The following is a 26,273-nucleotide window of genomic DNA, read 5'->3' as shown; positions in this document are numbered from 1 at the left end:
GTTCAGTTTTAAACTAAGCGCAATGTCGCCGCGCGGTGCATATTTATCCCGTTCAAAGCAATCCAGATCGTTCTCGAACACTAACGCGCTGGTCCGGCTGGTCGATTCTATAAATAGCCGATTCTAGCTTGACGGCGTCTGCTTCTCTGATTTTTGCAGTTTGTATTTTTTAAATTAAAATCGTTGTGAGAGCTACCAGAATTGCCTCCGCGAGCTACCGGTAGCTCGCGATCGACAGGTTGGCGACCACTGCTCTAGTGCATAAAATGTACTAAGTGGTGCCATAAATGAGACATCGAGCGGTTGTAATCGATGTCTGGTGTGTGGTGAAAAACATAATAATATAACGTTATTTTCCCGAGCAAGATGAAGGAGTTCTAAACTTTTGGTATGGAAACTGTGACCATCAAGAATAAGCAGCACTGGTTTTTGAGGTCCGGGATTAGAAAACTCAATAAACTTTTTAAACCATACAATAAAGTTTTCTTTAGTAATCCAACCAGTCTCATAATACACTGCAGATGGCCCTGGTGGGACACCATCCATTAAGAGCGGATTTGCTTTCTTACGGGGAAACACAAACATCCCTGGCATAAAATTCCCTGCAGCATTCATTCTAAGGTCACCAGTACACCTCGTTCTGCTGAGGACAAACAACCCACTTGCTTTTTACCACGCAGAGCAAGGATTCTGGAAAGCTTGTTAGGTACAGTCATAATGCCGGTCTTATCTACGTTGTAGATATCATTGGGTGATAAATTGTGTTGCGTATATAAAGATTCGAGCAAATCAAAAAATGTCTTTACTACTGCTCGATTAAAACCTTTTGCTCTTGCCAGTGAAGCTTTTTCAGGATTCTTCTTCTTCTGGTTCCTATCCGTTTCGGATGTTGGAAATCATATTGGCAATCATGACCTTGCTCGCTGCGGCTCGAAACAGCTCCGTTGAGGTTTTCTTAAACCATGTTCTTAAATTCCGCAGCCATGATATTCTCCTTCTACCGGTCCTCGCTTACCTTTGACTTTATCTTGCAATATAGACTGCAGCAGGGAGTAACGGTGCTGATTTCTCATAACGTGTCCCAGATATTGCAATTTTATGCGTTTGATCGTAAACACAATCTCTTTTCAGGATTACGTAATGCTAATTGGGGGTGCCGCCTTAGAAAGCCATAAAGCCAATGTTCACCAGCCATTTTCTTATCTTCATTAAACACGCGTGGAATATGATTTTTAACGGCTAAATCGTAAGCTAGTTTTCTTAAATCTGTTAAGCTAAGGCCAAACAATCTTTCTTCTAAATATAAAATATAATCCACAAGTTCATTTTCTTGCGCTTCGGAAAACACAGTCTTAAATCTACCCATTTTTTTTTTCTGAAGCTTCTTTCGAACTCAATCCTTTTTCTCGATCTTCTTTTACTTTGCGCTCCAAAGTAGTTTGTGGAATAGCGTACAGCTTCGATGCTTTTCTGTAACACATGTTGCCTTCTAACACTTCTTGAATGGCGGCCATCATACTTTCCTTGGACCAACTCTGTTTGTCGCTTTTTCTTATATAACGACCCATGTTAAAATCTTAAAAAAAACATGATTATTTAGATAATTCAATGCATAAATGCTTACCCTAGTAATTTTTGTACAGACTCGGACTTTTTTCAATACCTTTATATTTACTTTGTCAAAAACAGTTCTACCTAGGTACCTAGTAAAATTACTTAATCGGCATTAAAATATTCCATAGGTTAAAATAGGGACGTCCCCGTTTTGAACTACCCTTACCGTCCCCATTTGACCCGTTTATGACTTAATTAAAAAAATATGGCTTATCGAAGCTAAAATGCTAAGATTTTTAAATGAGTATTATGTGAAAATATAGCTTAAAGACAGCGGAAACAAAGGTCTAGGTACTTACCGAAATTGATTATTTCAATGTACCTTGCTAACACGAACCAACAGTGCAGGTTGAAATCATAAACAAATCACAAAAAATCTTGGATCGGCTGTACACAAAACAAACGTAAGCTCACACCTCGACTACTTACTGCAAACTGGTTAGTACGCAACTAAGAACACCCACGCGTCGTTCGGCGGTCAATTCCCCACTCTATTACTGAAATTTTGAATGTCCCCATATTACCCTGGGGAAAGAGGAAGAATCCAGTCAACGAAAAAGTAGCGATAAACTATATAAATAAGGAAACACGGGCAAAATACTTTGAAAATCTGTATGATAATAACTATTGATTGTAATAAATATTAAAATAATTCATTTGTTTTGACGTTTCGATCTCCAATCCGGAGATCGTTTTCAAAAAGATTTACGATAAAAGATTCAAAAGAGTCGAGAACAAAATCACCACAGTCAACAACATGGAATCAACATAAACATAAAGAAGACTAAAAAACACAGTAGAAAGAGTGAAGAGATTCCCACTACAACTACCGTGCACCATAATAAATGAACAATGGGCAAACAACCAGTAGATAATAACGCGCATCGGAAAAGCTAGATCCACTTTTAACCGGGTGAGGACCTGCTTTGAAACCACAATCTATTTCTTGGTATAAAAGTAAGAATGCTGCGTTGCTACGTCTGCTCTGTTCTATTTTATGGTGGAATTTCTAAATAATATCTAAAATAAATAAATACGAGGGCAGCGGTGAAAGCGCTGGACCTATATAATTCTCTCGTTACATATAAATGTTTTTTATCTTCTTCATTATGTAATATGTTATTTACTGATACATACTTTTTATTATTTCAGGTAAAGTTAGTGCAGCACGTGTACTCAAACTTGTTCGGAACGTTTTTATGCAACACACAAAGAGAAAGATCGAAGATTGTCTACGGCAAAACCTTTTCCATTTGGGACTTTCTCAATTCTCCGTGTTTTAGAAATCACTTATATCCCACTATAGGTACAAACACATATAACAGAAGGGTAAGTTTTCATTTAGTCAAATATACAAATTATCTATGATATTATATAAAGATTTGGAAACTGAACTGTCAAATAATAAATAATTCATTTTTTTAATTAGTGGTTTTTTTCTTAACAGATATTTGATTAAAGTTTAATGTTATAAGGAAATTGTTACAGAATTGGATAAACATCGTTATAAAATGTTATAGATGGTAATTAGTGGAAGATAGTTTCATAATGCATTAGTTAGTCGATTCTTTGCACCCAGTTTGTGTCAGTTTGTCCTATATTTTTGGGACCACAAGTTCCGGAGAATATACTGTGCTCTTCTTTTTTTGGATTGTATAATGAAAAGGTTCATGAACAGATTCATCCATGAACAGGTTCATTCTGTTAAAGTACGATCCATCCAATTATGTCCGCGTTTACAGTGATGTATCAAAGGAAAACTTTCTGTATGACTGTATGGTGTTTAGCTTTTAGTCATTTTGTCCGAGGGTGTGCTTTACTTTTTACAATCCTTGTTATCTATTCCTTCTCAAAATAGTTATGTACAGATTTGCCACAGCCAGAGATAGTACAGGATCCATAACGGACAGATTTAAATTCATAAAAGATTTAGAACACAACTTGAAATGATATGAAAAACTCTTTTCTATATACTAAACTTAAAGATTAATATTTTATTCCGTAGGTATTATGGCCCCAATATAACGTTCGCGACTTATACTTGTGGTCCGAAGTGTATTTGGGTTCGATCGAGGACAGTTCTAATCCAGAAGAAAGTTCAAATTTTTGTCCGGAAACATGTGATTCATCTCCAAACTATATGACCAAGACGAGGTCATACGGCGATTTGATTAATGATGGAGAAAGCTCTGCATATCACTATCGTAGGTCTAGTGATCCCAGTATCAAGTGTGATCCGTAAGTATTTAGTTGCGTTTACTAGTTTTTTACTGTACATATTTTTTTACAATTTATCGTCGTACATCAAAAGTTTGAAATTAATTAATTTAAGACTATGTTTACTTTCAAGTTACTTCTGTAAATATTGTATTAAACTCATGTAATGAATTAAATTTATCGATATATTGTAGCAAAATGGTTCTCACTTCCAAGGAAACGAAAACGAACGGCCACGACACGATTCACCTAGACGACAGAGATCAGCAGAATTTTTTATCAAACTTTCTGCTCGATGACGGTGATTGCAACCAGGATTGCATGTTTAACGGCAACAACATTTCCACCGACGACCAAATCGCCGAATTAGAACAAGCCGACAGGAAAGTGCTTTATGCGAAAGGTAAATTAGTTTTTTATATAGATATTAATTAAAATATCAAAAAATTATATTGTAAGGCGTCATCCTCAATACTTCTTCTTATTTAGTTTGATCTTAACCTTACAGTCGCCCGTGGATTTGGTGTCCAAGGCAACTAACTTCTAATAAATAATTTGCTACGTGATTGCGACTCAAACAATAAACTAAACTCAATTTCAACCTGGAATACAAATATGAATCAGCAAAAGTACGCTAGTAATTAACCCTTAGTAAGACATGGGTTATAAGGAGATTTAATTTGTTTGTTTATATTGGAATGATATTTATTTATGTCTATTTAATTTATAATGTCTTGTTCTTATCTTAATTCATTAAAAAGCACAATAACTGATATTAATTTATTTATCACTAAATATACATAATTTATTAAAAAGCGAACGTAACATTTATATCGCGGGCGCGAATCTTCTTTATTAACTGTCCCTTCCAAATAAAATGTCCTGTTAATATATGCCATTGCCGTTATCTCGAAAAGTCTAAAACCTTCTTGAGTAGACGACGGCGAAACGGTAAAGGCAAACTGGATTTCCCTCGCATCGGTTCGACCTTTTTCCGGAAGGTCGTTCAGGTAAATAGAAGCCTCTCGTAAAATCTAAAACATATTAGTGAATAAAAACATGTTTACAGGTTAAAACTATGACTCATATTTTTACGTAACAATATACTTTTGGTTGGTATCTAAAGGAGGTAAATAAAACATATTTTTGTTGGAATAAAAAATAAGTTGAAAAAGTAATAAAAAAAGTGGTGGGAACTATTTTCCCGTTGGTCTTAAATGTTTGAAGGTGGGAAATTAATTACCCTTGTACAGTTTGTGAAACAATTTATTTAATAAAAAATACAAAAATGCATATATGGGTGGCAAAACTAATTTAGATCTCAACTACAGCAGTGTGAAATTATTTAAAATATTTTTTGGGCATAAAGCTACTTGAAAATAACTACATATTATAATGTTAGTTCGTTTTTCTTCTTTTTTTGTTGAGCAAAATCTGCATCTTGTATAATTTTTCTGGTAAATGTGATCCTACATTTCTCAGCCAAATTTCGTCTGGAACACCAAAGTTTCCGATTTTTTTTTATTTTTAAATATCATAGGTCGAGATGCCTTTACTCTTAAGTTACCTATGAGAGCTCTTCCAAGGCGAAGCCTAAAATCCTTGTGGAAAGTTTTTTTTTGATCGTGAATTCTTGTGTACATAATATATGAATTAATCATACTTGCATCTAAAAGAAAGAAGAACAATCTCATCCACGATTTTCTAGCCTTCCTTCTTATGGGATATAATGCCCTAAAGTGGTCAAAGTGATCAACACCTTCCATGTTTAGTGTATAATCTGCAATAACTTTTGGGCATATATATCTTTCTTTGTGCCATCTCTTTGTGTACGTTTTATCATGGTTATTTTATGTGGTTGATTGGCAGTTGTAATAACCGTGACTTCTTTGGTATCCAACCACTTTATTGCTGTTATAGGGCTGCTGCTCAAACAATAGAATTCATTTTTTCGTTTTTGGTTTGCTTTTTCCTTATGAAATAGGGTAAACCTTTGCGATTAGGTCTGACTGTTCCTAAAGCATACAGCTGTTTAGCATATAAATCTTTCAACAGCTTGCAACGTGTAACAAAGTTATCAAAAATAACCAAAGATTTGTTTGGTATATCTTGGCATAATTCAGTTCAATGATGGCTTGTATCCCAAGCCATCATTTTCAATACCTTCAGTTTTTCCAGTGTAGATAATAAACTGGTACAGCTACCCAGTAATAGCATCACACTTTGCCCAAATTTTATAACCACACTTAATTGGCTTCTTGGGCATACACTGCTTGATAGAACTAGGTCCTTTTACTTTCACCATACATTTATCGATAGAAAATCGACTTCCAGGATTGGCTTGCTCTTTGAAAATTCCATTTAGTCTATCTATAAATGGTCTTATCTTATACAGTATGTCAAAGTTAGGTGAACCTCTTTCTGCAGCTGCTGAATTGTCATTTAGATGCATATTTTCTATTAATTTTTTTAACCTGGTTATTGTAAAAGCTTTGGATACAACAGGATTATTATAAAAAGGATCAGTTGACTAATATACATCTTTGACTGGTAAAAGCTGCAGTCCTATTAAAATAAAAACATCTAGCAATGCCCTTCTTGGCTAGTGTTTTTGTAATTTTTGCTGTCTTTTTGTAGAGCAGATAAATTCGTTTGAGCAACAATTTGTTCTATTATATCACAAGGGAAGAAATTCTCAAAATAAAATATTGGTTGGCTTTTATGGGTGAATTGAACATTTGACTGTAAAACAGACTCAAATTTTGGTATTTCTGGAACATCTGTTTCAGAGGTCCATTGTCCTGTAAAATTAGTTAGCGTAACCACTGAACTCTGTTCTACCAAGACATTTGGTAGTTTTCTTTGTGGGTCATTCTCAGATATTCTTTCAGTTGTGGAATATCAAGGAACAGCTTCATCAGCTTCACCAAGCATTTGCCCAATTCTGCTATCAATAACATCTCCATTGGACTTACCCGCAAACAGAAGTAGATGGGGATGGTATAAAAATGTCATCATCATCGTCAGTCGACATCAACATCAGACCAAATTTCTTCTAAAGCAGCAAGGAGTTCACGTTCTGATAATCCCCTCCTTGACTTCATAATGCTAAAATATAACAGAAATTTTAATGTTTCTGAGGCATGCCTTTTGCGTTTTTTTATGGAATTGGAAAAGGGCAATAATAATTTTACCACCAACTTCAAAGACAAAAATCATTATCTTTTCATAAATTTTTATAACGAATTACAATTATAATTGCCCAAACAATGTATATATATATATATATATATATATATATATATATATATATATTCTGAAATTCTGAAATCCTGGTAAGTACAAAGTAATTGTATTTTTTTGATATATATATATATATCAAAAAAATACAATTACTTTGTACTTACCAGGATTTCAGAATTTTTGGTGCCGATTCGCCAAATAATTTGCGAAATTGTAAAAAAATCAACTTTTAGTGGCAAGAAATATCATAACCTATCAACATCTAATTATCGATTGTCAGCTAAAAATCGGATCCGTCGAACCCTTGACAGAATAGTTAGTGTATTTATCCATGAAACGAATACTTAATATGCCAAAATTCAACATTCTGTGTATTGACAGAGACAATCTAAATTTAGCGGCAAAGTGGGAAATATGTTCCCATTGTCTTATTAATGGTTAAATCAATTGCAGTCACGAGATCAGATAAAAATAGGTAATATTTCAAGAAAAATAAATTAATTATTTAAAATATTTCCAGAAAAGTAAATTAGTTATTTTAAAATATTCAAAAATGAGTAATGGGGGTATGGACCACAATTTTTCGATCAAAAAAGCTTTTTAGTTCGTAAATCAAACACATAATATACATAAATAATAAACAAATGGTCTTAACATTTAGTCGTAAAATAAATTATGTACCTACATATATTTTTAATCTGATTATAAAAATCGGTAGCGAAATATCCCTTAAAGGCTATAGCAGGATAAGATGGTAAAATCTGCACTCGGTTATATTTGGTGTAGGTAAAGTTTGTTTAGCAGTAAATGGTTGACTTCAATTAGTATCGACTATAAACATCCTGGGTTAACCGATAATAGTATAAAAGGCCCGGTTTCAGGTAACAATGGTTTACCTGAGGTACAAGGTCTTAACAATGGGCCAAGTCTGGTAAATTTAATAATAGTTACGACCGCACTAATTGAAGTCAACCATTTTCTGCTAAACAAACTTTACCTGCGAATTGCTACACTAATAAAATAATGAATGTGTTGCTTGGGTGAGTCCATTTCAAAAGGTAAAAGAAATAATAAATTAGACTTACTCACAATCAATTTAATTTAACTATCCAGACGACCGGTTTCGCTTTCTACAATATACAAAGTAGGTCAGGTCTCGATACAAAGTTAAATAAATGATGCCGATACTCTATTAATTGATGGTTGAAAGAACATGGTTCAAACTATCCTGTATTGTTGAATGGAGAACTTAAGTCTGCTATTGTAATTGTTTGCTCTTTCAACCATCAATTAATAGAGTACCGGCATCATTTATTTAACTTTGTATCGAGACCTGAAGATGCTTTCCATATTGTAGAAAGCGAAACCGGTCGTCTGGATAGTCAAATTAAATTGATTGTGAGTAAGTCTAATTTATTATTTCTTTTACCTTTTTAATAAAATAATATTTTTCTTCATAATTAATAAATTAAAGTTCAGATAGATAATGAGCTCCTTCATACCTAAGTTATAAAATTCGAACTAAGAGAGGAAATTTTTTATCTCTTATATAATTTATTTTTAAAATATTCAAAATAAATCGTGCTTAGCTTAAATATACAATGTTGTTTGAAATGAGTAAAAATATGCAATATATGATTCTATATGCACTATGCATATATTCCGCTCTCTATTAATTAGCGTGTACTTCCATACAAAGATGTTTACTCTGATGGCTCTATCTGAAAATCTTGATTTATTTCTTTAAATTTTCAGATCAACCAGATTTTGGCGAACCTCCTCCTTTGGTACAAGAGCTGCATCGGAACTCATTGGATCTGTTAAAGGAAATCGACAAGCCTTCAGTGTCCAACGGAGAATCGGAAGTTTATAACGGTGTGATAAAAGTAAAACGCGAGACTGACGAAGTCTCCAGAGACGCGCTAAAGGCGGGAGTGTTGTTAAAAGATGAAAAGACTGGCGATAATGGTGATATAAATCATAATAGTAACGGGAATAGCGAGACTTCTTGTACAGTTAAAGACGATAATGAGAGATCGGAGAGTGATTGTGTTATGTCCGGAGACGTTGTGGGGACTTTTTTAGACATGGAGAGGTCCAATGAGACCAGTACGGAAACGCTTGTTGGGGAAGACACTCCGTAAGTTACTTTATATTTGTAATAGACATTTATTATCATTCCAACGGCAACATAAACAGTGTTATGTTATTCATAAAGAATGGGTATTATATTACCAGTAGATTATTTGCAGATTGCGGAAAATATTAATTTTTGCCCAATTACATGGACGAAATTATTCATTTATGCTGTTAGACTTCAATTAGTTTGTAAGTACATACATGAATACTCATAGAACACGTGTTGCATAGCATCGGTTACTTCAGTGCAACGTTTTAGTTGCGTTTATTTAGTTTTACAGGAAATAATTTCTTAACTTCTAATATTTTCAATATCAGACGACAACACGAAAAGAGCCCTCAATCCTTGTCACCCCTTTAATGGGAGATGACTGTGAAGAATACTCTCGTCCCCTTCCATTGAGAATCACAGATAAAATACAGGTATATGAAAAGATAGTAGGCATTGCTACCTGGAACATACTCAGTTTATGCATTCCAGGAAAAATAGTAAACACAGAAGTTAAGGTGAACAGGTAGACATACTGGAGCTGGACGAGGTAAGATGGTAAGTGGTAGGCTCAGGAAAAGAAAAAATTATCGAAGGTTACATTTATTACTCCGAAGAAACTGATACAGGACATCAATATGGAACAGACATATTCGTTTCGAACATAAATGCACAGTTATCCTACTAGCAAACAACCTACCAGATACAAAACATAATAAATTCCATAGTCCTATATAGCAAAATGTTATGCTTACATTTAAACGTATAAAACATTAAAACCAAAATATTAGGATCTTCAAAGACGTCGATGAAGTCGACAAAAATGGAACAAATGGCATCTAACATATCTGGCAGCTAATGTCAACAGTGAGTGAAACCCAAAAAAGAAATAATATCAAGAATTGAATGAGCATTAAGACATTTTTTAAAAATCGTGCCGCAATTTAAAGCTCAGAACTCGCTACCTTTTCTCTGTTGTACTCTGCGAAAATGCGAAAGTTGGACAATGGACTTACCAAAAAGAATAGGGGCCTTCGAAATGTATATATAAAGGAGGATATTGCCAACTCTAAGAATACAAAGATTCGCAAATGACACAGGTGGCTTCATATGTAAACAAAAAGAACTATTAACAGGTTAAGTACCAGGCGTTTTTCCATAAACTTAGAATATTGTGTATGTCTACCCAAATGGGTGGACAACAAATCTCAAATTTTTGCTTGTGTCCACCCAATTGGGTGTATAACAATAATTTATTAATTAAATTATTAAGAAGAAATCGGTGGTTGAAATTGAAAATGAACTGTAATTATATTACAAATCCCTATACTACGTTTTGACCTAATGCATAAATAAAAAGAAAATTTAATAATAGAAATCTGCGAAAAAAAACTTTTAAAGGAGACTACACCTATATGGATGGACAATAAAAAAGTTTATTTTATTGTAGCATGTTTTTGACGATTAGTACCGTTTAGATAAATATTAGTGGTTGATTTAGATATTTATTTATAACTAAGATACAGCAGAACGTGAAAAGCGCAAGTTATGCTTTACGCGAAGTAACCATTGAAAAAAAAAATAACTACAAAAGAATTGGAAGAGATAGCAATGAGAATAGGAGAGAGTGGCGATAAAGAGCCGTATGAAGAATCAGAGAGTGAGTTTGTTGCCAGTGATTCTAACCAATATTATTCACCAGAGTTGACGAAAATGAAAGATAAATGACAATAACAAAAGACTGATTTATCTGAAAGTGAAGATGTTATTAGTAATGCCAGCAATGTACAGTAAAGTGAATTTACATATTTTAATCAACAGAAATTTTATTTAAAAAGCGAGGAGAAAACAAATGTTTTGCTTGACATAACGACTGCAAAACCCAATGATTGTTTCCAATTATTTATATCTGAGGATATAATTTAACATATGGTAAGAGAAGCAAACAAAAATTCTCTAACGTATTTACAAAATAATACTGTAAGAAGTAGTAGGCATAAAGAATAGAAAAATACAAATATCCAAAAAATTACAATATTCTTGGGTCTTAGGATATGTTGGTCGAATATATAAAAATGAAAATATGTTGATTTGAATGACTAGAAATTGATTTCGGATTTTAAAATTTTGACATTTTGTAAAAGATGTGGAAGGAGACAGATTATGCAAGATTCGACCACTACTCTATTTGATACAAGAACAATTTTAACATACTAAAACACAAGTCAACACTTTTTGTAATACATGCCCAGATGAAACATTTTTATGTTTTGAGTATTTTGAAAATGTTCATAATCCCAATAAATAAATAATATATTTTAATCATCTGTATTTTGCCCACTCTCTTGGGTGGAAATTGAGTTTAAATTTTCATAAAAAAGTCGGGTGGGCAAGTTTCAATATACTAATACCTTGATTCTTCCACGAGAAATCAAATGGTGGTTGTAAAATTGTTCTATGATAATAAATAAAGAAAATATAGCTATGGCAGTCTTGCACAGTTCACAAGATTTTGTCTTGGCTTCAGCAGGGTGTACTCGTGTCTACCCAATTGGGTGTGTGGCACTTAACTTGTTAAACACCATCAAAGAAAGAAAAATGTAATATTGGGTCATTTATTAACAGATGAAAGATATGAGCTACTTCGCCACACTGTAGAGAATAAAATGCAAGGTCACTAAGATGACGCCAGAATTGACGAATAAGGAATCTGTGTATGTGGTTTGACCGTTCATGTGGAGAAATCAGTTTCGAAAACTACGATTGCCAATTGGATCGCCAACCTTCGGACAGAGACGGCTCAGTAAGAAGAGTGGTATAATTATGGCTTTAACAAAATGTAGATAGGTTTAATGGAAATATAAAGAAAGGAAAGGAAGCAAGAACTGAATTAGAGGTTATATGGGAAGACATAAAAAACGTAGACATATAATACCTAAACTGCAAGCTGCAATCTAAACCCGTTCCCCCTCTGCGACAGAGAAAAAGATGCTAGCAGTCCTTGCATATCTTTCTAATGGGCGGGGTTTATCGACCATGTAATTTTCCCACTATCAAACAATCTCCAAACGTAAGTGAGGTAGCTATATAATATTATTATTTATTTATTAAGCTCAACAGGTCTAGAAGGCCTAGGGCTGAAATATTAATTTTTCCTTACAGTTACTATTACATATTATAAACAGGGTGTTTCAAAAAGGTATGGCCTTTGATTAACTTCCAATTTTTCTTGCGCTTTTTATTTTTGTCTCAACTTTTAGTGCGTTGCATAAACAATTTTGGACGTTATCTTTTGTTATATTTTGGTCGTGGGTATCCATTTATTTTCCAATTCTTCCACTTTTTGTTGGGTTTCTCTGTTTTCCTATTTCAGCTTTTCATTTTCTTGTCTAAGATCCCTCATTTCCGCTCTGTACTCTTTTTGCTTCTCTTAGTTCCCTTATTTCCATTGTGATAATATTTAGGCTCTCCAATATTTTTTCTAGTTGCTTATCATTCCTAGGCGACCTATGTATTTTTTTACTTCTGCTATCGTCTGCCTCATCTTCGCATTCATCTTCTCTTTTTCTTGTCTTATCCTCCACACTATATTCGTTGTCAGCCATTTTGTACGTAGCGTTAACTGGGCACACCCGTTTCAACCACTCGAAAGTATACCCAATTATCCACGCACCAAAATTGCTTTTGTTTTCGGCAGGTTACTTCTTTTTTTTAATCCGGCAACACCGCTCGAAATTTGGCCAGCGTTCGCCCGTGTTTATAAGCTTATCTGTTAGCTGATAACCTCACTTTTATTTGGCCGTTTAGTATATTATACTATTAATGTACCGTTTTTACTTATATTACTCTTGCATTAGGTAGGACGTAGTTTATACCTTACCTTTTTCACTCACTCAGTATTCAATGTTCGCTGCACCACGAAAATTAAAACACTTTGTTTTCTGTCTAATGCCACGTTGCCCTTCGGTAGCTATATAAATATAACTTAAATTCTTGCATAAACTATTACATTAACTATTACATTAATAATTAATATTAAATTTATATAAAAAAAGAAAAATCAGTGGGAGAAACTGTCCCACTGGGGGAACGGGTTTAGATTGCATCGGGAGTTTAGGTATATGTCAGTGACAAAAAAAAACAAAATTACCTTAATGTCAATAAATCTATTAACAAATACAAGCAAAGAAGAGTAAAAATATTCAGACTAAAAGACTTAAATTATGTAATACGTTTTAATAATCATAATATTATAACCTTTATTGTATATATTTTAATCTTATTTATATAATGTAAATAGTAAGGTTAATTTATTAGTAACAGCTAATATTATAAAAGTAAAATACCCAGAGAAGCACAATATACAAGTCATATCATTATCATAGCAATCACTCATTATCTTGTTGTAGATAGATTGCCAAATACAGGTTTAAAAAAATTCTCCACGGGATATTTTTATAGTATGCCAAGAAAACGAAGATATACTTTGTTTAATGTTAGTAGCACCAAAATTCCAACATAAATATTGTCAAGTGAATGTTATAAATAAATAAAATATTTTATGTTAACCCTTAATATTTTTTTTTGTATTTTGAGCAGGAAATTCAAGTTCGGTATTACCACCTATGCCGCAACAATATTTTCGTGCCTACAGACCAACCACATCACAATATTTTTTACTATAACCACCTTTTCTTGATTTTTTTCAGGAATTTCCCGAACAGGCGAGTTATAAAAGACTTTTAAATGCATCATGATAATGTAAAGCTAGTGTTAATAGGACTCTAAAAATAAGGGTTAGTTTTATTACATGTTAATGATAAAAGTATCTGAGTGCGCGCGAATGGTTTTGGTCTGTAGTTACTAATATTTCCATAAAATGATGTTCAGTACAGTATAATTTTTCTCGGGGTTTATATTTGGTTAGTGTGCGGCAATGTATCGATCCATCGAGAAAAATCATAATTAGAGTGGGCTGTAAAATTTAAATGTTTTGGATTTTAGCCACTTTCACAAGACGACATTTATCGTTGTGATTATCCAAAAAAAAAATCATTTGTGATCGACATAATAATCAAAATTTACTTTACACCACAGAAGTTGTTGAAAGTATTGTTCATTTAAGTGTAAACTCTTCTCTACAATCAAGCAAACACATGAGTGATTAGTTATTGATCACTTCCCACCTAATGAAGTGTTCCTCGGTGATGTATGCCATGGACCATCTTATTGAAAATACTCATTTGGTTATACAATATCCAACAATCCAGTTGGTTTATCAATGTGAAGAGTATCGTATTATGATGTCATGCAGGAGTAAGTTAGTCTTCAATGAAAATACCACTTCACAGGCTGTCATTAAAAGCGCAGAGTGGGATTTCTTCTCATGGCGCCGTCTCCTTTCGAAGGTTGGCGATCCAAATGGCAATTGTATGGATACTGCTGCGCGAAAGATTTCTGCGGATGAGCGGTCGAACCATCTCCTCAGGTCTTTCACCCACGAGTTCTGGCGTCTTCTTACTGATCTTTTGCCCTGTCCTTTTCCTTCCAGTATAACTTGAAGTAATTCGTATCTTTCGCCTCTCAACACATGACCAAAGTATTTCATTTTCCTCTCTTTGATTATTCTTAGTAATTCTTTTTGTTTACACATGCGACGAAGTATCTCAACATTAGTAACTCTTTGTACCAATGGAATTCTCAACATTCGTCTGTATATATACATCTCAAGGGCATATATTCTTTTTTCTATTTCAGAGTCCATTGTCCAATTTTCACAACCATACAGTAAGACAGAAAAAACGTAACATCTGATCATTCGGATTCTAAGCTGCAGACTAAGGTCTGATCTTGTAAAAAATGTTTTCATGCTCATGAATGCTTTCCTTGCTTGTTCGATTCTTGATAGGATTTCTTTTTTTGGATTACACTGACTATTGATATTTGTTCCCAAATATTTTATGGAATTTACCTGTTCTATTATTTGACCCTTGGCATACACATGTACGTTTATTGGTGTCTTTGAAAATACTAAAGTTTTAGTTTTGGAAACATTTAGATGTAAACCGAACATTTCGCTGTGATGAACTACCGCATTTATTATATTTTGTAGTTCTTGTGCGTTGCTTGCTATTAAGACGGTATCATCAGCATATCTGATGTTGTCTATGCTGATTCCGTTAATCTTAATTCTGCCTTGGACCTCGTTTAATGCTTCTCTGAATATAGACTCTAAATGCAAATTAAACAGTAGTGGTGATAAGACGCAACCCTATCTCACTCCTCGTCGGATTTGTATATCTTCGGATGTTGTGTGCTCTATTTCAATTGTTGCCGTTTGGTGCCAGTATAGTTCTGAGATAATTCGCAAGTCTTGTTCGTCAACTCCAGTTGTTCTCAGAATTTCGATCATCTTTTGATGGTTAACGCAGTCAAATGCTTTTCGATAGTCAATAAAACATGCATATACATCTACATTCATGTCTCTGCAAAAAGCAAAAAGAGCCTCTCGTGTTCCCAATCCGTTTCGAATTCCATTTCTTTGGTTATTTCTGGGCCTTTTTCATTTATTCGATTATCTGTGGATGGTGGAGAACAAGGTCTATCATCGTCAAAAAGAGTTTGTATGTATTCTTTCCATCTCTCTAGTTTGACTTTTGTACCCATAATTATTTCGTTATTATCATTTTTTAATATTGTTGCTTGTCTCTTTGAGAGTGGGATTATATACTTTAAATGACAAACGGGAAGCACAATAAATCTGCAAACGTCGCACTATATCAGGTATTCTATGCTAGTTTGTAATATCTGTAATCCGTAAGTAGACCTTCAAAAAATATCAATCCGTGACATATCAGGTAGTTATGAAAACGATCCGATTCCTTTACAATGGTCAGCAGTTTTTTCCTTGTGGCGTAATAATGATTTTCCGCCTTGAAGATGGTCTTTTAGAAGTATACAGTTACCTTCTCCACACTATCTTGTAACTGGAACAAGCTCCTTTATTTCATATGTTGCTCACTTCTATGCACACTATAAACTTAAAACCTGCTCATCCATCGGCTATGCGTAAAGCATTCTTCATATTATTCAATGCTTCTTGGTATGCATGATTCCATTCAAAGGGTTGTCAGTACGAACCTATAATAGGTTTAAAGTTTCAAGAAACTTCATGATTGTCATTCGAGACTGGCCAGGATCTAATGGTTGCTGTATTCTCAGGATCAGTTCTTACTTCCTCCGAGGAAATAACATGTGCCACGTATTTGACCTGTTTCCCAATCATCTTGAGCTATATTTCAGGTTTTACTACATCTATTCAGGCATGGTCATGATTCCTCATCAAGAAAATTCCTCAGAATCAAACAAGCCTTTGCCTATAGTACATTTTTAAATCTCTTACTACTTTTATAACAAAATCCTCGCACCTCAATGCTTTTTCGATTTTCTTTCCGTATTGCCCAAAATGGCCCCACTTTTAACACCAATTCTAATGATTTTGTCTTGCAATTCTTCGAGGAAAGTCTTGGTATAATAAATAATATTATAATTAAACAGTTCGAATTACTAGTTGAATCAAATATTCAACTTCTTCAAACATACAAAAATGATCAAATTACTGCATACAATTTACTTTTTCGTCACTTAACTTCACTCACTGTCACCTAAACGTTATCTTAAATAATATTCATATTTTCTTCTTCTTTTTTTTATGGTGTTAGTTTTGATCATGCTGGACTACTCTATTGGGCTTGATTATTTTACAAGCAGCTTTGTACATATTTGATACATTTAAATTTGACAGCCTAGTCCATTGATCATTATTCTCGATGGCTTTTAATATCTATGTGCTATTATTATTGCGATTTGATACCTTTATTTCGTTTTACTTTATTATTTTGTTTATTGCGAGGCCTTCACTATATTATGTCTCAAAGAAATCTTGCACTATACGCATATGGCTCCTCTATCGGACTTTCAATCGATATACCATCCCCAATTTGTCTATCGAGCAATTTTTTCTAAGGTACCATTTAACGATATTTCACTTGGGACAATTCCTATGGGCCATAGCTAGATAAACCTAAGTCCTAACTTAACCTGTAATATCATATATCATAATATTTTATTCTGAAGGTATTTCCATTCTGTAAAAATATTCGGTAAATTCCGTTCGGGCCCGGTAAATTATATGGCTCACATTAATTTATTGACCATTTGACTTTTTTTAACAGACGCCAATTTTCTCTAGACTGTAAGTTCTGGTCCCCACTCCTTTTGGAGTGAACATATACTTATCTGAAAGTCCTTAGGGCGAACATTATGAAACCTTGACGTCTCAAAGATTTGCGAAAAATCTTTTTATTATTTCTTCATTTCGCTATCCGTTATTTCTATTTCTTGTTATGGAAATCTGCTTCGTCTTCGCCTGTTTTCTTTTCCAATGAATTGTGGTCTTTGTTCTGTTAACAGTTCCTTGTAATAGTCCTTCCATTCTTTTTCCTGTATATTTCCCAATTTAATTTTTTCTTTTGAGTTTTGTTTCAATCCTCTCAGTACTTTCCACGGCTCCGAAGTTCTTGTACCTCCTATGTATGTTTCAATATTTAAGCAGGTTCTTTTCCATCCTTTATTCTTTTGTTGTGTTATTTGTTTTTTCACTTCTCTATCTTTTTTTCTATATTCTTTTTAAACTTCATCGTTGTTTGTAGTCAGCCATTTTCTGTATAGTTGCTTTTTTTCTTCAATTATTCTTTTTGTTGGTTCTTTTATTTCATAATAGTGCTGTTTATTTGTTATATGTTCTTTCTCAAACTTTCAAATATGAAAATGAAAATATGTGTTTGCACTAATCATCTCAGTTTAGAAGTAAACCAAAGAATGGTGAGTGCTATATTTGGTCTTTACTTATGGATATGGAGCAGAAGTAAGGACAATAAAAGTATCAAGTATGAACAGAATTGAAGCATTGGAAATTTAAATTCATAGAAGGATGCTTAAGATACCTTGGACAGCAAGAAAAACTAATGAGGAAGTACTAAGGAGGGTCGACAAAGATAGATAATTGCTAAAGACTGTTAAACACCGGAACATGTCTTATCTGGGACATATAGTTAGGGGAAATCGATATAGAATACTACAACTGAACGCCAACGCTATGAAAAATGGAAAGGCTCCAGGACCGGGGGGAGTACCCATTGAACTGATTAAATATGGCCCTGACAAACTATTTCAGCTATTGGCTTATACTTTTAATTTATTCTTGAGAGGAGAAGAGCTACCCCCAGAATGGAAAACTGCATATATCAGCAATCTATACAAAAATAAAGGCGACAGAAAAGATTGTAAGAACTACCGAGGGCTTAGTGTAACTAACTCAATCTGTAGAGTCTACGGGAAGATAATTAAAAGCCGAATTGAAGATTGCTGGGAAGACGCTGAAGATCAGAGTGGCTTTCGTACTGGTCGTTCTTGTATAGACAATGTGTTCTGCCTAAAACAAACAATAGAAAAGCGTTTGGAACATAATATGGAGACACACATGGTATTTATTGATCTTCAAAAAGCGTATGACAGTGTCCCATTAGCCAAGCTATGGCAGGTGCTAGAAGACAAGAATATTCCACCGATTTACATTAATACTGTAAGGGAGTTGTACGATGATATGACGAGTGTAATAAAGATTGGACAAAAAGTGACAAAAAAGATAAAAGTGACCAAAGGACGATAAAGGCTGCTGCATTGCACCTACACTCTTTAAGATTTATTTGGAGGGGGGTTTTGGATATTTGGAAAAGAAAATGTGAACCTATGGGTGTTAAAATTGGAGACCATACTCTGTACAGCTTGCATTTTGCTGATGACCAAGTAATACTTGCAGAAGATCAAGATGATATCCACTACATGTTACGAAAAATAGATGAAGAATATACTAAGTGGGGCTTATCAATTAATCCATCAAAAACAGAGTACGCAGTAGTGGGAGGTGAAGGAAAGCACTTAGAACTAGGAAGCAAACAAATTCAAAATACTGATAGCTATAAATATCTCGGTGTAAACATTACAAACAATGGTCGGAATACAAAAGAAATAGTTACTAGAATTGGTCAAGGAAATTCAGCAATACGTCAACTGAATAGCATACTTTGGAATAACCACATCACCGAAACACAAAAATTAGGATATACAAAAGTATCATAGAAAGCATTGCTACATATGGTTCAGAGCTTTGGGTAATAAATAAAAATGACGCATCCAAAATAAAAGCAATGGAAATGAATTCTTGGAGAAGATGTTGCTAACTCACTAGAAGAGATAGAGTAAGGAATACTGAAATCAGAGAGCGTATGGGCATAGACATTGACGTCCTGGAAACTATAGAATGCAAAAGGCTGAAATGGTATGGCCATATAGAAAGGATGAATGATCAACGATGGCCAAAGAGAATGTTACAGTGGATCCCCACCAACCGCAGGAAAAAGGGAAGACCAAGAAGATCGTGGAGACAAGAAGTAAAAGGTGCAATGGAAGATAGGGGTCTACAAGTAGATGACTGGAACGATCGCAAGCGTTGGAAGCTAGGTTGCGAGAAACCGAGAAACGGCGGCAGCTGTAATAAACTCGTTATATATATATATATATATATATATATATATATATATATATATATATATATATATACTACAACTGATCCTTAAAGGCAAAATCGACAGCCATAGGAAGAAAAGAAATTTCTTGGTTAAAAAACATTCGTGAATGGATTAAGATATCAAATGCAGGACCATTATTTCATTTCGCAATGGCGATTACCAACGTCGGATAATTCTGATATTGCACGTGAAGGAGAACCATTTACAAGCAAATTGATCCAATGAACACTAATAACTATAAAGAAATTCTGCTACTGAATATTATAAGTTGACTATGCTGCGGTTTTTAGAATAAGATATTTTTATGTGCCAAATATTCCTGTACAACTGCTGTCTGGCTAGTTTTTCAGTTCTGAACCTGGGTAAGCAGGTACCTACGAAAAGCAGTACCTACATTCATGGAGGTAGGATAATTGTAGAATAAATAAACTATAAAAGAATATCGAAGAACTTGACAGAATTATTGAACCTAACGAGAGCCTTTGCCGAAATTCTAGCTTCTAACCGAAGTTTCAAGACTATACGTCCTTTCTGCCTGGAGATAGGTTTGCCTTTAAGCTACTTACTTTAAATTCAATAGGGTTTTAACTTGGACCAAAAAGAAACTTCCAAGTTTCGAGACTTTAGAACTTATTTTTCAACAGTTTTTGCACAAACGACGCAATTTTAAGAAGAACCTTTCCAGTCTTTAATAGAGCACATCAAACCCATTTTGATAGCAAAATAAGTGACAAAAATAACACTGTTATTAAAAGGCACCATTTAGGTAGGAGCAGATATTGGGACTTACTGCTTTAAAAATTATGTTGACAAATTGCGCGGTATATAAGATCGACGATTCAATTTTGGGTTAGGTTATCTCGTTTTTATGTATTAATCATCCACTTACCTTTTTGTTTAATGAAATCAAGATAATATCGTTATTCTTTAATTTTTAGTAGTGTTAACGGAAGCAATTGTAATGGCAATCAACAGGATGAAAGAGAAAGATCAAAAAATTCAAATTCTCCACAACTGACGACCGTTAGCAACGGTTGGGACAATTCATTGCACAATTTAACGCAGCAAAAGAACATTTATTCCTATCAAAACCCGTTGGGAGACGACGGGCTAGTTATACTCAGGTCTGTGGTACAAGAAAGGCTGAATCAGATTATCGAAGAAAACAATGTAAGTTTCTTTAATTATTTTTATGTAAAAACATGTTTTTGTTCTAATAATTTTATATTTAATATCGAAGACTGATCTAATATAAACGGATATTGGTTAATAACTAGAGAGCAGAATATATTATGCAAAGTACATATATATATATATATATATATATATATATATATATATATATATATATATATATATATATATATATATATATATTGTTGTATTGATAATTCGAATTCTAAAAGAATTTGAATTATCAACAACATTTGTATGGATGAATTGATTATTTTTTGCTATTTTTCAGAGAAAAGTTGAGATGCTTGAGAAGGAGTTGCATATAACCAGGCAAAATCTGATAAAGCAGTCCCGTTCTAGATGCATCCATTCTGACTGTGATCGACAAGACGATAATGTAAGTACCTATAGACTTTTAGAATATCAAGATGTGTCTCCTATTGTCCCGAGAAGAAAGCGGATTTCGAGAATTCCTTGTTAACATTGCTCTTATAATCTGTGACATCTATAAATTGCTGATGTGTTTAGTAAAAATTAAGCATTTACCAACATCTTGTGGAAAATATGTCTTTAGTTTTTTTTTGTCCTTAGTTTGATCTGATCAGTTTTATCTATACCTCCCATGTGTCAGTTATGTTCTAGTATGGCTCATGTTTTACTTCATACTTGTTATCTCCTGTCCACCTGTTAAAATCATTATAAATATATGCTGATGATTTTAACAGATGATGCAGCTGATTTGTGGTCAAACATCAAGATTTGTGGTTAGGTTGCACCTTGATTCCCATATAAGTATAAATTATAATAATGAGCGTGTAGATATTTACGCGCTCTACTCTATTTTGTTTACTTTATATCGCGAGAAACAATAAGCGCTCTTAGGATTACCTATACAAAGTGTAAATTCCACACTATCACTATATTATATCCGTACGTACAGAGCATTAGCATCGGAACGCACGGATCGTTAGCAAGGGAAGCTAGCCTCCCAACTGTGAACATCAACGTTACGAGTTACGACAAACGTCGCGAAGGCAGCAATATAGTTTCCCTATTCGTAAAATATATTCGTTAGATAAACGTAATTTTTGTCGCGTCACCCCATAATTCGCAGGCAACGGAGAGCAGCATTGCTTGCTCTGTTTATACTTATATTGTATGCTCGATGATTGTATAAGCAAAGAATATAGACGCATATAGAAGAACAGTTCAAATGGGCGATTTGGTTACGGTTATTATACTTCAAAACAGTCCTTAAGAGGGCGATTTCATAAACTCAAACCGTGGCCGTCGGCGTAAAACCATCATGAAAGATATAGTTAGGGGGAAGTGGGTAAGGAGTACGAACGGAGCTATTTATTTAACTTAATCAAATTTCGACGTCATTGATTTGCAAACTATGTTTTTTACACAATAAAATCTTTATTTTTAATATATTAAATTGTTAAAGTTTTAATTTTAAAACTTAAAAAGGTATGAAATTTACAATATTTAAAGTATTTATTTTTTTATTACATGTAAATAAAATTTTATAACTTTGAATTAAAAAGAGGTTTGTTCCAAGACTACGAAAAACCGCCACGTAACTTTTTATTATACTATTTTCCTGCCCAAAAATTTACGAAACATTTTATTATTTTTCGAAATTATTGACAATGAACAATTGTCCTGTTCAAAAAAGTATGCAATGAAACTTTTTACTAAATTTTGAAATTTTCCATTTCGCCGAAACTTCCAAACTTCCATTTCATCCATAATCTTTTAATAACAACAAAAAGCATTCCTGAATTATATTTGAAATATTTAACAGTAACTTTTAATGAATAGTCTATTTAATAACAACAAAAAGCATTCCTGAATTATTTTTGAAATATATAACACTTTTAATGAATAGTCTATGTAAAAGTTTTTACGCTGTATAGGTACTATTTAATCTTGTTTTAAAATAACAACTACTAGTAAAACATAATTTTTACAATGAATAAATATTGGTGAAATTATTACAATATAGTTTTAAACTGATTGGACAATTTGGTGTTTGTACTGCCTCAGGTCAGATGGTAGGCATTCGTATCATAGGCAATGATTAATTGCGGTTAATTTTTCATGTAATCTCTCACTAATTGTTTCAACTCCCTTGATGGTTGTTCGGGATCATCATATGTGAGGTATGCTGATCTGAGAACTATTTCCTTCATAACTCCTCCCTCTATGACCTTCATCGTTACTGTCGTTCAGTCTGTGGAACAGAGATCACGACCACGTCTTCTGTGTTAAGGTCTTGATTTTGCCTCTTTAGACGGATCCTGATGGTTTCCTCATCAAGCACTTTTTCGGGGACGCGAGTGAGGACCATGGGGCGCTTGGGCATATTATTTGGATCAATTATATTTGTTTGCTCCCTCCCACAGGCCCTCAATAGTCTTTACCACTTCAGTCGTCCATTTTTTTTTGTATACGGGTTAATACAGTTCACCCACAGGGTCCCTTCGCTAAACGATGTTTACTTAATGTTATTCTACGACCACGCGGCATCTACATATAAAAATATCTAAAGTTGCATTTGTTGCCCACTCTTTCTTGTTTTAGAAGCAGTAATAGCGCTGACATGACCGCTCCCTAGTGGTACAAATAAGGAACTAAAATCATTATTAACTTCTCATTGTTTTGTGTATAACCGTTGCCGACGCTAAAAAATGACAGTGAAAGATTCTCCTATATGCGTCTATATTCTTCGGTATAAGGTTAAGTTTTCAGGTTATTTTTTGGTGTGATTTGATGTTTTTTAATTAGTGTTTGGTGAATTTGTATTTCGTATATTTGTATTTGTGTTGTTCTTGGCTTGGTAAGGTTATTTTTACAATTTATGTACCGTTGTTATGTAAGTTAAACGAAATAAAAATAAAATTTAAGTATATATAATACTTAAATGATTAAAACTTTACAGAGACCACAGCCAAATTTAACTTCTGTTAAATCGACAGATAATAAATATGATTGGTTAACCGGGTCTATTAAGAGGTAAAAACTTTTTTACTTGTCTTGTTTATTATTTTCTGTTGAGTCCACAACTGTCTTTAACTATGTATATAATCTATCTACAGCTTTACAAATTTTGTAACTAATACTACGACCACCGCATCATCGGCAAATCTAAAAATAGTTCTTTCGCAACTGCAGTTACAGCAACCAAAAAACAATGAATTTTGATATTAAAATTTAATAAAATGTCAAATCAGTAGCCGATAGCATAATTAATATATCTTAAAATAACATCCTTTTTTAGAATTCCTTGGTTGAATCTGTCTGCAGTACTAGCGAAGGTCAAGCTTCGGCTGCCGGCGAATCCTTGAAGTCTGATCTGTCTTGGGTGGCAGTGGAAGAAGGTTCAACCACCGAATGCCCTCGAACGTTATGGGTACCTGATCATGCTGTTAGCAGATGTACAGGATGTAGTACGGAATTCTGGCTAGGAAGGAGGAGGCATCATTGTAGGTATGTATCAATTAAACGAAGACGTAGTGAATTTTCGTTTGACATTGGGTGATTTCAACAGTTTTTTAGGGTAAGGTATGTTTCTAGTTCGAGTTAATAAATTGGCAAATCGCATATGTACATATGTTTACTTTATATAGGAACGTGGTTGTGATCGACCATATTTATAATCCCTTTATATTGTAAATGGAATATGTAGGAAAATGCAACAAAGGCATAGACAATAGACGGACAAAGAGCTTCGAGAGCTAGAAGAAATAAAGATAGAGCTAAAACCAACAGAAAGTAGAAAATTCTACCAAATTGATTAAAATGAGAAACAAATTTAAACCTAGAACTAGAATGTATTTTTGAATATATTCAAAAGATGGAACGAATTGTTTCAGAAAAGTATTACCAGGAAGCAAAATGAGTATGACATAATACTGCATCAAACAAACAACCGAACCGAGAAAGGAATCTTCCATAAATGAAAGCAATAGAGTGAAAAACACCGGATTCAGACAACATTGCTACAAAACTAATAAAGCAGACCCTCTATTAAAAGGTATTCACGAAGAAATACTCAATATCTGTGTACCGTCTTCTCCTTGCTTTCCTTAAATCATGTCGTGACCATCAAGTCATTCCCAAATGTCTTCAAATTAAACATCACACTAAATCTTCACCCATTTCCAAAATTCTTAGAGCAACTGGTTTTTCTCTTCTTCGAAATTCAATTCATTCGACTCGACGTAACTTAGATACAACTAATTCCCAACTTTTCAAAACCTACACTACTCTTATAATATCCATCCATTATTATGGGACACTTTTGAACATCTTTCTCACCAAAAAGCCCAACACGTTTCTGACAACAAAACCCAAACTCAGAAACGCATACTGGACCAACTTATCTGTGAGCAAAATTCACAGTATATTTCTAACCAACAACTTTCTACTGTTGTACGCAATTTCTCAGATATTCGCATTTCCGATTCAGCTACCAAAGCTCTGTCAAAAGGCTTCAATTTTTGCTGTCACTCCTCTTTCCATCCCAACTGAGAAAATTATTTGTCAAACTGAAGAAGCTATTTGTCATCTTTCTTCCGACCAAGTCGAATTTGCCAGGCAAGATGTCGCAAGAATTCTCCGTACTTCCAAACCTAGACCGTCAAATATCAGTCTTTCAGAAAGACGTGCCCTCAAAGAACTTTATAACAACCCTGACATTGTTATCCTTCCGGCTGACAAAGGTAATGCCATCGGCATTCTCAACTCTTCTAATTATTTCGATAAAATGTTCGAACTTTTCAATTCCACAGAATACAATCCACATCATAAATAAGTCTACTCTACCTCCAGACGTCAAAAAATCTCTTATACCCAGAGAAATATCATCCCAAATTCCAAGAATACACGGTCTGCCAAAAATCCATAATCCCAATGTCTCCCTAAAACCTATCGTCAGTGCCCACTTAGAAATTGGCAAAATATCTCGCCTTATACTTACAACCATTAGCCGAAAACGCCTCGTCCTTTGTCAAAAATTCTTTCCCTTTCATTGATCTAGTTATGACATTGTTTCTTTATTCACCAACATTCCTATTGCTGAAACCATTTCCATCTTGGACTCTTAAACATCAAATCCCCCAAGACACATTATCTCTTATAAAACACTGAATACATACTTTTTATTCCAAAATTATTTCTCTCGTCAAATCAAAGGTGCCCCAATGGGATCCCCCCTCTCTACCGTAATAGCTGATATC

At 33.9% G+C, this 26,273-nt stretch overlaps 1 protein-coding gene across 3 annotated transcripts in view; it reads left to right on the top strand.

Annotated features, from left to right (window-relative positions):
• Positions 1–26,273, top strand: part of LOC140436648 (phosphatidylinositol-3,5-bisphosphate 3-phosphatase MTMR3) — a 131,810-nt gene that overhangs the window by 96,817 nt on the left and 8,720 nt on the right. For all 3 annotated transcript variants that reach the window (XM_072525646.1, XM_072525648.1, XM_072525647.1), the window contains exons 9-15: positions 2,767–2,943; positions 3,620–3,852; positions 4,026–4,234; positions 8,830–9,214; positions 20,790–21,021; positions 21,317–21,424; positions 24,314–24,522. In XM_072525646.1, coding sequence (XP_072381747.1) covers positions 2,767–2,943; positions 3,620–3,852; positions 4,026–4,234; positions 8,830–9,214; positions 20,790–21,021; positions 21,317–21,424; positions 24,314–24,522 — 1,553 coding nt within the window. The remainder of the gene's footprint in view (positions 1–2,766; positions 2,944–3,619; positions 3,853–4,025; positions 4,235–8,829; positions 9,215–20,789; positions 21,022–21,316; positions 21,425–24,313; positions 24,523–26,273) is intronic.

The sequence above is a fragment of the Diabrotica undecimpunctata genome, chromosome 3 (assembly GCF_040954645.1).
Source record: "Diabrotica undecimpunctata isolate CICGRU chromosome 3, icDiaUnde3, whole genome shotgun sequence".
Classification (NCBI taxonomy): domain Eukaryota; kingdom Metazoa; phylum Arthropoda; class Insecta; order Coleoptera; family Chrysomelidae; genus Diabrotica; species Diabrotica undecimpunctata.
Note: the sequence above shows the minus strand (reverse complement) of the source record. Positions and strands in the feature narration are given on the sequence as shown.